Source organism: Bufo gargarizans, chromosome 6, assembly GCF_014858855.1.
Source record: "Bufo gargarizans isolate SCDJY-AF-19 chromosome 6, ASM1485885v1, whole genome shotgun sequence".
Classification (NCBI taxonomy): Eukaryota; Metazoa; Chordata; class Amphibia; order Anura; family Bufonidae; genus Bufo; species Bufo gargarizans.
The window spans coordinates 49,742,026-49,755,902 of NC_058085.1; the positions used below are offsets into that span (position 1 = coordinate 49,742,026).

The 13,877-nt window shown below is 45.7% G+C and overlaps 1 protein-coding gene across 2 annotated transcripts in view; it reads right to left on the reverse strand.

Annotated features, from left to right (window-relative positions):
- SDK2 (sidekick cell adhesion molecule 2) overlaps positions 1 to 13,877 on the reverse strand; it is a 601,666-nt gene that overhangs the window by 13,543 nt on the left and 574,246 nt on the right. For both annotated transcript variants that reach the window (XM_044299247.1, XM_044299246.1), the window contains 8 exons: positions 8,792 to 8,978; positions 6,404 to 6,541; positions 5,788 to 5,949; positions 5,249 to 5,374; positions 5,005 to 5,169; positions 4,672 to 4,812; positions 4,441 to 4,579; positions 641 to 767 (listed from right to left, as the gene is read on the reverse strand). In XM_044299247.1, the coding sequence (XP_044155182.1) occupies positions 641 to 767; positions 4,441 to 4,579; positions 4,672 to 4,812; positions 5,005 to 5,169; positions 5,249 to 5,374; positions 5,788 to 5,949; positions 6,404 to 6,541; positions 8,792 to 8,978 (1,185 nt within the window). The remainder of the gene's footprint in view (positions 1 to 640; positions 768 to 4,440; positions 4,580 to 4,671; positions 4,813 to 5,004; positions 5,170 to 5,248; positions 5,375 to 5,787; positions 5,950 to 6,403; positions 6,542 to 8,791; positions 8,979 to 13,877) is intronic.

Here is a 13,877-nt window from a genome sequence, read left to right on the forward strand (position 1 = left end):
ACAAGCCCCATTCAGATGAAATCATCATTTGCACACATTTTCTGCGGCAAAATCTGCCACGTGCAAAGGCTCCCTAAGGCTCCATGCACACGACCATATTCTCTTTGCGGTACGCAAATTGCAGATCTGCAAATTATGGATGCGGTCCATGTTGAAGTCAATGGGTCCACATTTTGTAGACAACTATAGGACATGTTCTATCTGGGGCCTTACATGGTGTGATTCTAACCATGAGGACAAAGATGAGGACAGCACACTGTGTACCGCCCGCATCCGTATGTCCGTTCTGTGCCATCTACAAAAATGTCCTAATCTTATCCACATTATGGACAAAGATGGGACTGTTCTATAATGGCTCAGACGTTCCGATCTGAAAAAGGCAGAACGCACGCGGCCGGTATCCGTGTTTTGCTACGGCCGTGTGCAAGAGCCCTAAAGCAGATACAGATAACGAACCTGTATAAAATTGGACTATGAAGCTGAGGTGGAATCAGCTTATAAAAGGGAACTGCCCTTCAGGTCATCTATTCAGACTCGTCAGTCATCGCTGTCGGCCATTGCATCACTGGATACTCTAGGACAAGCTGAGACACCTAATGTAGGTGTCTATCCTTCTACAAGGCATGGTCACCGCTCTCACCTGTGAGTCTGACACCTCGGAGGGCTTCTCAGTCAGGCTGCCGCTGTCAGCAGGAATCAAGTCGTTGTACTTGGCTACGTCCTCGTCTGAATAGTGAAGGCTCCCAGGACTGGGACGTGGAGGAGACCTGCCAAGAAAAAGATTTGTTTCATAGATGAAATGGATAGGGAGAAGCTGAATACACATCACATATGTTCACTGCTTATTCCAATAGCACCAATAATTGGGAACTTCTGCAAAGTTCTCGCCCAGCAGGCTTGGAAAATTGAGCGTTGTACCACTGGTTTTGCAGGTTTATACCCAAACTATAAGAATTCTTGTTCACAAGATCCAGGAGGTCTTAGACTACCTGCACACGATGCAGATTATGTGCGGTTTTTCAGCGCCGATTTTGGTCCAGTGTAATACAGTACCAGCAAAATGTATGAAATTTGACAAAACTCATGCTTTTTCCTTCAGTGCAGAAGCTGGCCTGCCGTATGGATTTTGAAATCTGCAGTATTGTCAATTGTATGTGCAATTCCGCACCTTCTGTAGACTGGTCTTCCCATTAGACTTTAAACAGGCAATCCGCACCATAAAACGCCCCAAGACCGCAAAAAAATGCTGATTTATGTGCTTTTGAATGCAGTTTCGGTGCGGCACCGGAGCGCTGCTTGCGTGCTGTTGCTCTTTGGTATCAATTATGTCAGGGATCGGCTCTTTGCAATGCAGGACACCAGGCAGGTGGCCAGGAAACTCTTCCCCCCCCCCCACAATCACTGCTTTATCATGAGGTTCTCAAGCTCTGAGTACATCAGAGATTCCTTCACCAGTGCATAGAATGGGACATTTCATATAAAACCTTATGGACATGGTTCAGATTTGTCCATGTAAAAGCTGCAAACATATCTGAGGCCCTCTGACGTCCACCACCTGGCAGGACGTGTAATGATCTGAATATATATCTTTCTGTGGGGACATCAATAATCAGAAGTTTGTGGGACAGTTAAGGGCAGGGGTCAGCAACCTCCAGCTCCTTTGAGACTACAACGCCCAGCGTGCTCCATTCACTTATATGGGAGTTCTGAGAACAGGTGAGCATATGAGCATGCTGGGAGTTGTAGATTCACAACAGCTGGAGTGCCGACCCCTGGTTTAAGGTTTTTGCTATGAGCAACACTGGTTGAGAAATCGGAGTGGACCCATGAAATTTGACCAGGGTGACAAGCGGCTCATGAAGGAATGCTATCCTCTTCTATCATAAGGGTTTAGATCATGTTTAGCAACGAAGGATGTTTGGACTCTCTACAGAGTGATATGGGGGATTCGCTTTAAGAATTAATGGGTTTTCTTGAAGCCCCAACATTATTGTAGGCATCTCGGAATGTTACAGTACAAAATGGAATCACAAATGGAATTGCAGATTTCTTTTTTTGTAGCACTTGGATAGAGATCCTTTTGGGTAACAGCCTGTAGCTTTTGTAAAAATGTTGTCCAAATGTTGAATGGGGGCAGAGGCATAGCTGCTATGGAAGCAGGGGGAGCAAGCTCAGGAAGGTGTCCAGGAGGAGAACAAATGGATTGATTTTCAGGGCCCAGGGAACAGTCAGTATGGTGCTCCTAGCCCTAGCACTGATATTACTCACTGCTCCCTGGTCTTCTTCTCCAGATGCCTGCACTGCACTAAGTCCTGGCTGCACATAGTTCAGGACAGGGCGTAGTGCACTTAGGGGTGCACTATGACCCGACGCTGTGCGACGTCAGGGCACAGTGTAGTGCATGCCTAGATGCAGTGCAACACAGATGGCAAAAGCACGCGCAGGAGAAGAAGAGAGGTGAGTATTTTCATTTTTTTGGGTCCAGTCTGAGGTGACTGAGCGGAGGGCCCCATTCACAAATTTGCTATGGGGCCCAGTCAGTTCTAGTTACGCCACTGGATGGTGAATCCAATACATACCATGCTCCTACTTAAAGAAAATGTCTGCTCATTCCCAGTGATGGACTGGGAAATACATGGCATTGGGTAAATATGACACATCAGACATGGAGAGCTGGCAGAAAATCTTTATTAGTGTCTGTTCACACATGGCAGTTGTTGTTGCACATATTTCTGCTACTGAGAATCGGCAGCATGTGCGAGGATTTCTGGAATCCCCACTGAATGGCACAGGTGCAGAAATGTTTGCAACAAATTTATGTGAATCTTGGACATTGGGGGCATATCACTAGGATATGCCTCGAATGTCTGATAAAGTGCTGGTCCTATCCTTAGAACGGAGCATGCAAAGTGAAGGAGGGCACACCGCGCATGTGCGGCCGCCATCCGTTCATTTAGTTGGGACTGCTGAAAATAGCCATGTGACGCACTCTGCTATTTTTGGAAGTCCCATTAAAATTAACGGGAAGCGCACCACACAATCGCGACCACCGCTCCATTCACTATGGGGCTTATGGAAATAGCCAAACCAGCGCTTAGCTATTTTCAGTGCTCCCATAGAAATGAATGGAGGGTAGCCGCACATGTGCAGTGTGCCCTCCAGCACTTTGCGGGCTTCGCTCTATGTATAGAAGTGAACGTAGGGTGAATGCCCTTGCGCGGTGTGCACTCATTCACTTCAGAGGCCCAGTTGTAGAGATAGGTGTGGGACCCGCACCTATCAGACATTGTCTGGGATGGGAAAACCCCTTTGAGGTTTACGATCCTATAAAAGGTGCAGACAGTAATGCTAAAAGTAACTATTATAGTATTCTACCATATTTAATATCTTCCGCTTTTATTATTAGCAACCTGACCCCTCGAGTATATTTCTAGTGTAAGGACCTATTTGCCAAGTTGCTGAGTAAACTTTCCCTGGTCCTTCCGATGCCAGCCCGTGACACTCCACAATACTTCTCTTTCCTCTTCACAAGAGCTGCTCACACGGTTACGTCTCTAACAGAGCCTCCTTTGTGATTCCCCCAGCAGGAGGACTCCATGAACATTACCAGGACGAGACGTGAATATCAATGGGCAAAGACAACTTTTAAAACAAGCCGCACCCTGTGCCAACCACTTCACTGGGAAGTGGAGGCTCTTGGCTCGGAGACTAACGTACAAGAAGAGAAGAACACAAAATACTTCTCATGAAATGCTTACGAACAAATCCCTGGTTTATACTATCATTGTCTACTAAAAAAAATATTGCTTTTTGGGAAAAATCTTAAAAAAAAAGGGCCTGAAATGCATTTACAAAAAACATCTTTAAAGAAGTGAGCATGTAGGATATTATAATTTGTGCCCCAAAGGGATTCACTTCTGTTTTGTTTCAAACAACACATTTTTAGCATGGCAGAAAAATATTCAAAATTATTTAAACCAGCGCCTGGATCTGAATAGTTTTGTAATTACATGTAATTAAAAATTTATTATAGCCACTAAGCTATTCAATAAAATGTATCTGTATAGCGCCACCTACGTTTTTTTTTCTTATTATTATTTCTCTGTCCACCTCGCTGAGGTGGTCACACATGCTCAGTTCCATCCTTCAACTGCCTCCAGAGCTGTGATAGAGAGAGAGTTGAAGCAGAAAGGACATGCTCCTTGAGCTGCAGCAAAAAGGACACCCCCCAGAGCTGCAGCAGAAAGGACCTGCCTTCTGAGCTCTAGCAGAAATGACCTGCCCCCCAAGCTGCAGCAGAAACGGCATGTCTCAGAGCTACCTGATTGGTATAAATCTAACAGAACAATTGGAGTAATAAATGGGGAGATCTCTGGAGCCATGTGAGGTACAGGGCTGGTTTTAGCTTTGTTGTACATGGTTCCTAAGATATCATCTCACCTCGTATAAATACCGTTCTTCCTGCAGAATGAATTCTTCACCGAGAGTCGCCGATTGTTCAGCTCTAGTGCCGGGAATCTGCTCTCATCCAGACTCACCATCTCTCCATGGCCCAGGGTTGTGTTCTTGGGATTACAGCCTGTTGGAGGAGAAAGAGATGGAGAAGAACATAAGCATTGTCATGTGGTGGGAACTGTCAGATCTCCGGTCTGCCATGCCATATTTTCTCACCCGAATCAGATTTTTTGGCATACTTCTTGCTCTGTCCTCGGATGATCAAAGCAAAGACCAGTAGGAGAATGAAAATGAGACCGATGAGGGCGATGACGACCAGGAACCACCATTCCTCATAGAAAGGGTTTGCTTTGGTGGCTGTAATAAGAAAATAAATTTAAAATAATGAGCTCTCCTAGTACAAATCAACGCATTTCAGGCCATCAGGATCATTTACAGACTTCACCTGTCCAGGAGGATCGGAAACGCATCATCACGTTAAATGCACTCTGACCTTTTGATTAGCCCTTTGATTTGATAACGTAATTTTCTACAGCAACTTTGAAATACCTGATACAGATGTGGAGGGCGGGCTGGGGGTCCCGTATCCGTAATCATTGACGGCAATGACGCGGAAGTCGTAGCTCACTCCTTGCTTTAGGATGTCTATGCTAAAGGTGTAGGAGGTGGCTTCCTTGGGAATGTCCTTGATGAGTATGTCCCATAATCCTTCATCTGAAGAGAAGAAATACGCTATATACTAGTGCATAATAAAGCGGCAGAACTGATCCACATGCGTACTGTCGGTACGTACCTGATGGCCGGGCCTCTATGACATATCTGGTAATAGGGCTTTTTCCTGGATCCCCACTTGACCACTGGATAGCAATTAGTGAGCTGTATCTGGAGATAGTAGGAACCCCCGGAGGTCCTGGAGCCCCTAGGGTTTGAAAAAGTAAAAGTTTTTTTAAATATATGATCAATGGTAGGAGAGCAACTACACACGTGATATGGAGGTTTTTCAAATAAAGTGGTGCACCTAGCCTTTCTGCTGCCTGAGACGAAAACTGAAACGACGCCCCCCCTCCCCAATGCCAATTTCTTAACCTAACCCTTTCCCTTCAGCCCATGGCCCTTCGGCTGTCCCCCTCTTGCCCCTACCGGGTGCTGCCTGAGGCAAATCGCCTCACCTGGCCTCATTGGTGGTGCACTCCATCGCTTAGGCACATGATGTGTCGCAGTACAGTGCCTGAGCATGTGACGTTGCTGTGTGCATGCTGTTTACATTACTAGTATATTGAAAATGTTACATATGTTACATATTACATGGGACTGATAATGCAATTTATTTACCATCCCCTGGTCCCGTCGTCACATTGGCCTCAATGTCGGGTCCATAGGTGAACGTTTTGGCCCATATCCGAAAGCGGTACGTCACACCCTCAGCAAGGTCCTTCAGCTTCATCCACAGGGGACTGTTCCCCTTTACGTCCACTGTTACTATCTTACTGATTCCTGGGAAAGAGAAGGAAATTGTAAGGATCAACAAGTGACTGACCGAGACATACTGTATAGCAAAGATGGCGGCTGGCTACGAAACGGTGTTGTCCAGGATTAGAAAAACAGAAACGGCCCCACTCCTACTCATGGCTTGTCTCTGGTATATAAGTCATTCAGCCCCGGGCACAACCCATGGACGGACGTGGCGCTGTTTTGGGCAAAAAGCTGATATATTTTTTTCTGATCCTGGACACAACCTATTTTTAGAGGGGTTGCATAGGGTTTGAGAAAAAAAATTCTGCTTCCTTTCAGAAACAGGGCTACACAGGTCTATTGGATGTGTCTGGTATTGCATCACAGTGAGTTGCAATTCCACACATAACCTGATGACAAACGTGGCACTGTTTTTGGAAGAAAGGCATTTTGCAACAGATTTCTGCTGTCCACTACATCCTTCAACAACACTTACCATCTACAGGTGTGCAGGGCTCATATACCAGTCTGTAGCCTTCCAGAATCCCATTGGGGTAAATGGGCGCATCCCATGATACATTCACAGATGTGGTGGTCAGTTCACTAAATCTGAGTACCGCTGGGGCACTGGGTGCTGCAATGAAAGCAGATGTTAGATTAGCGTAACCTAATTGGTAAGGCCTGCGCCAGCCAGTTTGAGACTGAATGTCCTTGGGCCCACCAGAGGAAATGATTCTGGAGGCCTACACTTTGTTAGACCTTACTGGCCTTGTTTCATAAGGGTCCCTGTTTTATAAAGTGTCAGAGCTTGGGCCCACCGGAGGATCTTCTGGTATTCCGGTGGTCCAGTCCGACTCTGGCGCCAGGTGACTAGAAAAGAATCATGAGGAACATGGTGGCACACTTGTTATCTTGGGCATGGTTTGATAAGCTATTACACCCCCTGGAGTGGGAGGAGGTGGTGGTTGTGTGGTGGCACGAGTGACAACCGGCAGTCACCAAATTCACTGTGACAATCGTGCAAGGGACAACGCAGACCATCCCTCTGGCGCGGCGTTATAGCCTAGGATGCTTCTGGGCTTGGTATCGTCAACTGCTGACCGCCATTCCTCTAAAGTCCTCAGCTACATCTCGGCAGGTCATTGCCTTTCGGGTGAACTATGTAAAGACTCAAAAATGTCGCCAGACCAGAATATCCACCGAGATTTATGTGCTAAAACAACATCCCCATACAAAAGTGCAGTACAAGTGCGGGGTCAGGAGGCGAATTTCCTCATGTGCGTGATACAGGTGAGATCTCACGTTGAGTCGGTGTGACCCTTTCCCTGCCACAGACCACCCGGGTTATGGCCGTTACCATAGTCACTGAATCTTCGTACCAGCCTGACGCCCGCACTTGCTGTGTGATAGAAAACCACTAAGTGCGATAAACGAGGGGGCGTCAGAGGCGATAACCATCAGGCACGATCTGTCTGCCGGGCATCAGTGCGGCGCACACAGGCTAATGTCACTTAGCATTGTCGTAGCCGGGCAGCGAATGGGCGGATTAGCTTAGGGGTTGTCTGCTTAGAGAAAGCTCTAAACCAGGAGAGTCTAGGCTGAGGTTATATAACGCTCACAGCTCGCTCCATCCATAAAACCGTGATAAAGCTGGGATTTTGTAACGAAGCTGGGCAATATGGAGTGCCGGATTACCATAATTTCCAATCTATTGGATTTTATCAGAGGGTTTGGAGAACTGGGTATCTCTGCTCTCTCGTCAGCATGTAGTCATGTAAGATGTCAGATTCTTCTATTGTTAAAAACGGACACGCTGCCATTTTCAATGATTTCTGCATCCGTTTTCTGGCCGTCTGTCCATTTTTAATAGCCGTTTTGTATCCATTTTGTTTCCATTTTTAACGGCTGTGAAAATGGCCATTAAAAAGGTTTGATTTTCGTTGGGTTTTTAAGTTAAGCCCCAACCCCTCATTGTATAAATTATGACCCCCCCATAGTGCCCCCCAGTATAGATAATGCACCCCTTTGTGCCCTCTGTAGTTATGATGGCCCCCAGTTGTGCATCCAGTATAGATAAAGGCCCCCTTGGTGCCTCCTAGTTGTTCCCCAGTACAGATATTAGCCTCCAGTTGTGCCCCCATACATATATTATGGCTCTGGTTTTTGCCATCAAGACGCTGGGGGTGTCGGTCCTGCTGCACTCAGTGAATAGCAGGAGTTCGAGGAGCGAGTGTCCACGCGCATTCCAGCGGAAGAGGTGAGTATTTATTTATTTATTTTTTAGTTTTTTAACTCCTGAAAGACCCTTGTAGCCTTTTTCATGGCCCATTGATTTTAATGCCATGAAAATGGGCAAAAATAAGACAAAAAAAAAAGGTAATGTGACTAGCACCATAGACTTTAACTGGCTGTGTGATGGCTATTACAAAAATGGCTGTTTTTCAACTAAGGCTACGTTCACATGTCCGGCATGCCTGATCCGTCACGAATGCCGGCTGGACAAAAAATGTTGCACGCAATGGTTTTTGTCCAGCTAAAACCGGTCAGAGAGTGGCCAGATCACTGCCGGAGCCCATTATAATCAATGGGGATCTGGCGGTGAACTGAAGAATCCAGCAATGCCGGATATGACGAAATCCGGCAGGCAGCTCTCTGCCGCAGATGTGAACGTATCCTAAGGCTTGAAGCCAAGGGTGCCTCTGAGCTGTGAAAAGATTGGAATAAATGAAAGGGTGACCCCTAGTGAACAAAATATCAAGAAGGTAGACTTGCAGGAACGTAAATTTCCTTCACCTGATGCCATTGCACTGGCTGGCGTTTCTGAAAAAATCAAGAGATTTCGCCATACTGGTTTCCGAATGTCAGGACCGCTACTGCTCCTCACCTGCTTGCTGTGTCTGTCCACGGATAGGATGACTGCGGGGACCATCTCCGGCCGTGTTAAAGGCAGCCACACTGATGAGATAGGTGGTATAGCCGGTCAGGTTTTTGATCTTCACCCCACTCTCTGGCAGGAACAGGGTTCTCACTTTCTCGGTCTCATTTACTCGGGAGACTTCCCAGTAATAAATCTGTGGAGGGAGAAGATATAAAATGATGGGTTAGATCTTCACTTGCCGCAGTAAACTCTACTCCGTGCATCCCCTTTAAAAGTCAGTTCTGCCCGGTTGTATTTATTCTGCGGGAAAGTTGGGTGACTACCAATATGTCTGCCATTACAGATCTACGTTAATGGTCTGCACCCTGCGGAACTACAATTCTCAGCATGCTCTGACATTGGCTCTCCAGCAGCTGACGGACTGCACATTGTTGTTGTCACTGGAGACCAGAAGCTATGTTCATGTAGAGCAGGGGTGCACAACCTGCGGCCCCCAGAGCCATGGTTTGCGGCCCCCGCCCTGCTGGGCAGAAACACAGCTGATCCTGCAATCAGCTGTGCTTCTGCACAGAGCGCCGCACAGCAGAAAGGGTCCCCGGCTATAAGTGAGAACGGGGAAGCCGAGGAGAAGACAGAAGCGCTTTATTAGTGCTTCTGCCATCTCCTCTATGAGCACTCTGCAGTGTGGACCCAGCGATCATGTGATCGCTGGGTGTCTCGGGAACAGAGCAGCGCTGCCCTGGTACAAAGCCTCCGCAGCAGGCTGGTTTCCCTGTAACTGGGGCTCCTTTGGATGCTCCAGTTACAGTGGTAATAGTACAAAAAAAAAGTCACTTATTGTCTCCCAAAGGTCTTTCATTGACCTCTTGGGGACAAATTATGTGGTAAAAATATATTTAAAAAAAAGTTAAAAATGATAAAAAAAATGTGAAAACTAAATAAATTAAAAAATTTAATAAAAAGGAAAAAGTGCTTAATAAAAGAGTGTTCACTGTCCCACCACAGTCTTTTTTTGAAAAAGTGCAAAATTTAAAAAAGGGACAGTGTGCTCCAAAGTCTTTTTATGACCTCTTGGGGGACATATTATGTAACAGAAATATATTAAGTAGAAAAAAAGATACATAAAAGAAAAAACACCCACACCAATCAAAACCGTCACCATTAGGCCCCTTTCACACGGGCGAGATTTCCGCGCGGGTGCGATGCGTGAGTTGAACGCATTGCACCCGCACTGAATCCTGACCCATTCATTTCTATGGGGCTGTTCACATGAGCGGTGATTTTCACGCATCACTTATGCGTTGCGTGAAAATCGCAGCATGTTCTATATTCAGCGTTTTTCACGTAACGCAGGCCCCATAGAAATGAATGGGGTTGCGTGAAAATTGCAAGAATCCGCAAGCAAGTGCGGATGCGGTGCGATTTCCACGCATGGGTTCTAGGTGACAGTCTATTCACTGTATTATTTTCCCTTATAACATGGTTATAAGGGAAAATAATAGCATTCTGACTACAGAATGCTTAGTATAATAGTGCTGGGAGGGTTAAAAAAAATATAAAAAAGTTAACTCACCTTATCCCCATGATCGCCTAGTTCCCGGTCGGTCTGTTCTTTAGCTGTGGCTAAAGGACCTTTGATGACGTCAGATCACATGCTCCATCACCATGGTGATGGACCATGTGATTGGAGCATGTGATCTGACATCACCACAGGTCCTTTAGCCACAGCTAAAGAACAGACCGGGATCTACACGATCATGGGGATAAGGTGAGTTAACTTTTTTATTTTTTTAACCCTTCCAGCGCTATTATACTAAGCATTCTGTATTCAGAATGCTATTAATTTCCCTTATAACCATGTTATAAGGGAAAATAATACAATCTTCAGAACATCAATCCCAAGCCCGAACTTCTGTGAAGAAGTTCGGGTTTGGGTACCAAACATGCGCGTTTTTTCTCACGCGAGTGCAAAACGCATTACAATGTTTTGCACTCGCGCGGAAAAATCGCGGGTGTTTCCGCAACGCACCCGCACATTTTTCCGCAACGCCCGTGTGAAAGAGGCCTTACCCCCCCCCCATTCACGTGAAACTTTTCATATTATATAGCAAAACGGCCTTCACAAAATAGAGTACTAATTATAATAATTTATTTTGGTGTCAGTTTGCATATTTAAAGAATAAGGAGCTATAGTTTGAAAAAAAAAAATAACTTTTTAAAAACGTTTTGTACAGTTTCACCCAAATAAAAATTGTTGCAAAAATTATTTTGGTAGTCCAACAAGTAAGATAGTTACAACCATATGAACCACCACGTGCGCTAAATCACAAAAAAGTGTCTGGTCATTAAGGCCTTTTCAGGCCTGGTCATTTAAGCGTTAACCAATAGGCGCCTTCCCCACTAGCAAGGTAATGTGCTTACTGGTTACTGCAGGACGCCTATAACTGGATTGGCAGGAGATGGTAGTAACCAGTGAGCTCCGTCCTCTGCAGTGAAGGAAAACGCTGATTCATAAATCGGAGGCAGGATGGAAGGAAATGTCGCCACTTTTCTGGTAAAAAATGATTTTTAACAAGTTCCTGCAGCATGGCCTCTGAAATCGAAAATTCATAATTACCTGCTCCACTCCGCTCTGGTCCTCTGCACTGCCCCCGCTGCCTCCATCTTCCGGTTCCTGCTCTGTTTACACCTGTCAGTGCATGGCCATGGTCACTTGCACGGCTCCAGTCAATGACTGGCTTCAGCAGTGACACGCTGTTTGTGTCCACATCACCGCCTAAGCCAGTCATTGTCTGGAGTGGTGTATGACCATGTCCATGCACTGCCAGTTGCAAACAGCGGAGAACCAGAGAGGCGGGGAGCAAGTAAGTATAACTCTTCGGTTTCAGGGGTTATGCTGCAGCACGATATTTGGGACAATTACTGGGAACAAGGAATTGCTCATTTGTCGGCTGATTTGTATATTTTATCAGGATGAAAGATGTTCGATTATCTGCAGCACGACTGTGGCAGCGATCACTCCTCCCCAGTCACTTTGCACTGGCTTGTGTAATAGGCAGATGAGCGCCGATCAACATTTTTTTATTTGCGGCCCCTTAAAATAGAGCGATGTTACAATGCGGCCCCCAGACCAAAAATGGTTGTGCACCCCTGATGTAGAGAGCTGTGGTCCAACAGCAGCTGGAGAGTCAGATGTTGTAGTCCCGCTCTTCAGATAGCCAACCATGAATCTCCCAATAGCTGTGGTAGAGCTCCCCCTACTGCTTAAACTTAGTTTTACGTCTTCCCCGTACTTTGGATATTCATTAAATTCAAGGTATAGACCAGCAACTCTTTTCCTCGTGTGTTGGTGGCTCAATATTTGCTTTTTCAAGTGTTTTTAGACCAGTTTATTAATTAGCATTGCTCCTTTGGGATCCTGGACAATGAGGAGGCATCCTCATGGTATTATTTACATCTTTTATGTACCGTTTTTGGTGGGAAATATTCCCGCTCTTAGCTTTTAGTGATATGGTCCCTTTGATAGTTAGGGGACCCATGGTGACCCTGGGCTGAAGGAAATTTAGGTCTAGCCTTAAGGTGGATTAAGACGCACCAATAATCGTCCAGATTATTGAGAACAACCGTTCACGATCATCTAGCCGTCTAAATGTGCCGCCGATCACCCGATGAACGGGTGAAATGCTTGTTCATTGGGTGATCCTGTCATTCATGCAGGCACCACATGGCTTCTGAGCAGCAGATCATGTGGTCTACACAGCGATCTGCTGTTCAGAAGCCATGATTCTGTACGAGGACGAGGAATCACTATAGCGATCCCCCGTCCTCATACTGTGGAGGAGATTGCCGCATGTAAATGCGTGTTCTCCTTCACTTCCTTCCCGACAATCGACCGATCAGTCGGCCCATCTAAATCCACCTTTAGAGATAAAGGGCCATTGGTGGTTAGGACGGACATGTGATGGGTGAAAGGGCTATTTTAGAGCGACCTCCACAGGAGGTGCTGCCTTCAATCAGCAGCTTGTGAGGTGGCTTGGATTGCACCCGCCTCCTGGCCACATTTTAATATGCTTGTATTGTCCACGTTCTAGATGGGGTTGAGTAAAAGTCATCCTAGGTTGGGATGGACTTGTTGTTTAGAGCCTGATTTTATGACTGGACTTATGGTTCTCATTTAACATCTCACATCAATAGAGTAGGCTGTAACCGCCACATCTCATGTGTAGTCATTGTTATTTAGGTAGTCTATACAATAATTGTATGTTATATAATACTACATAATTTCTGTTTACTCTTACATTTTTGCATACCAGTTTATGGATAAGGATTTCTTTTCACTTTTTTATTTTTTACACAATTCTGAATGGAATTCTGACACTGAATATACAAAGAGGTATCTCCCAAAGAAAGAGAACCACCTGGCCAGAACCACCTAATGGAAATCACTCCCTATGAGTCAAGATCCGACTTTCTACAAAGCCTTTGGGATTAGACAAGGGAATATAGCCAAGCCAAATACACACCCATAGACATCCGTTTCAGGGTGCTTGCCCCTCATCAGTACAGAGTAGGATTCTGTCTACTTTGGAAGCAGGGTGATAAATCTCCTTCAAGAGACCAGCCCTGTATGGAGACTTACTGGAGTTGCTCCATGGTATGGAAACTTAATGGAGGTTCTCCATGGTATGGAGACTTATTGGCTATGCTCCATGGTATCGACTCATAGGGAGCCACTTCCAGTAGGTGAGATGGTTCGCTTTCCTTGGGAGACATCTCTTTAACTATTCATTTCACATGAAGAATCTCCAGTAAGTCTCCATAAAGGACTGGTCTCTTTAAAGAGATTCAGCACCCTAAGACACTGTGAACATAATAGATGTAATTCCTTTCTTCGGCAAGAACCACATTTAGGTGAAGATGTCGAAAATTTAAAGGGGGAAATCCAACTGCTGATTTGTAAAATGAAAAGGCTGTGGTGCTCTGTGATGGGCTCATCATGACTTGCCACCAGTGCATTTCAGTCCAACATGGAGTGATCTGGTAGTCCATGTCATCTCATCGCTCCTTGCCGAGAACTGATTTTCCCTTTCTA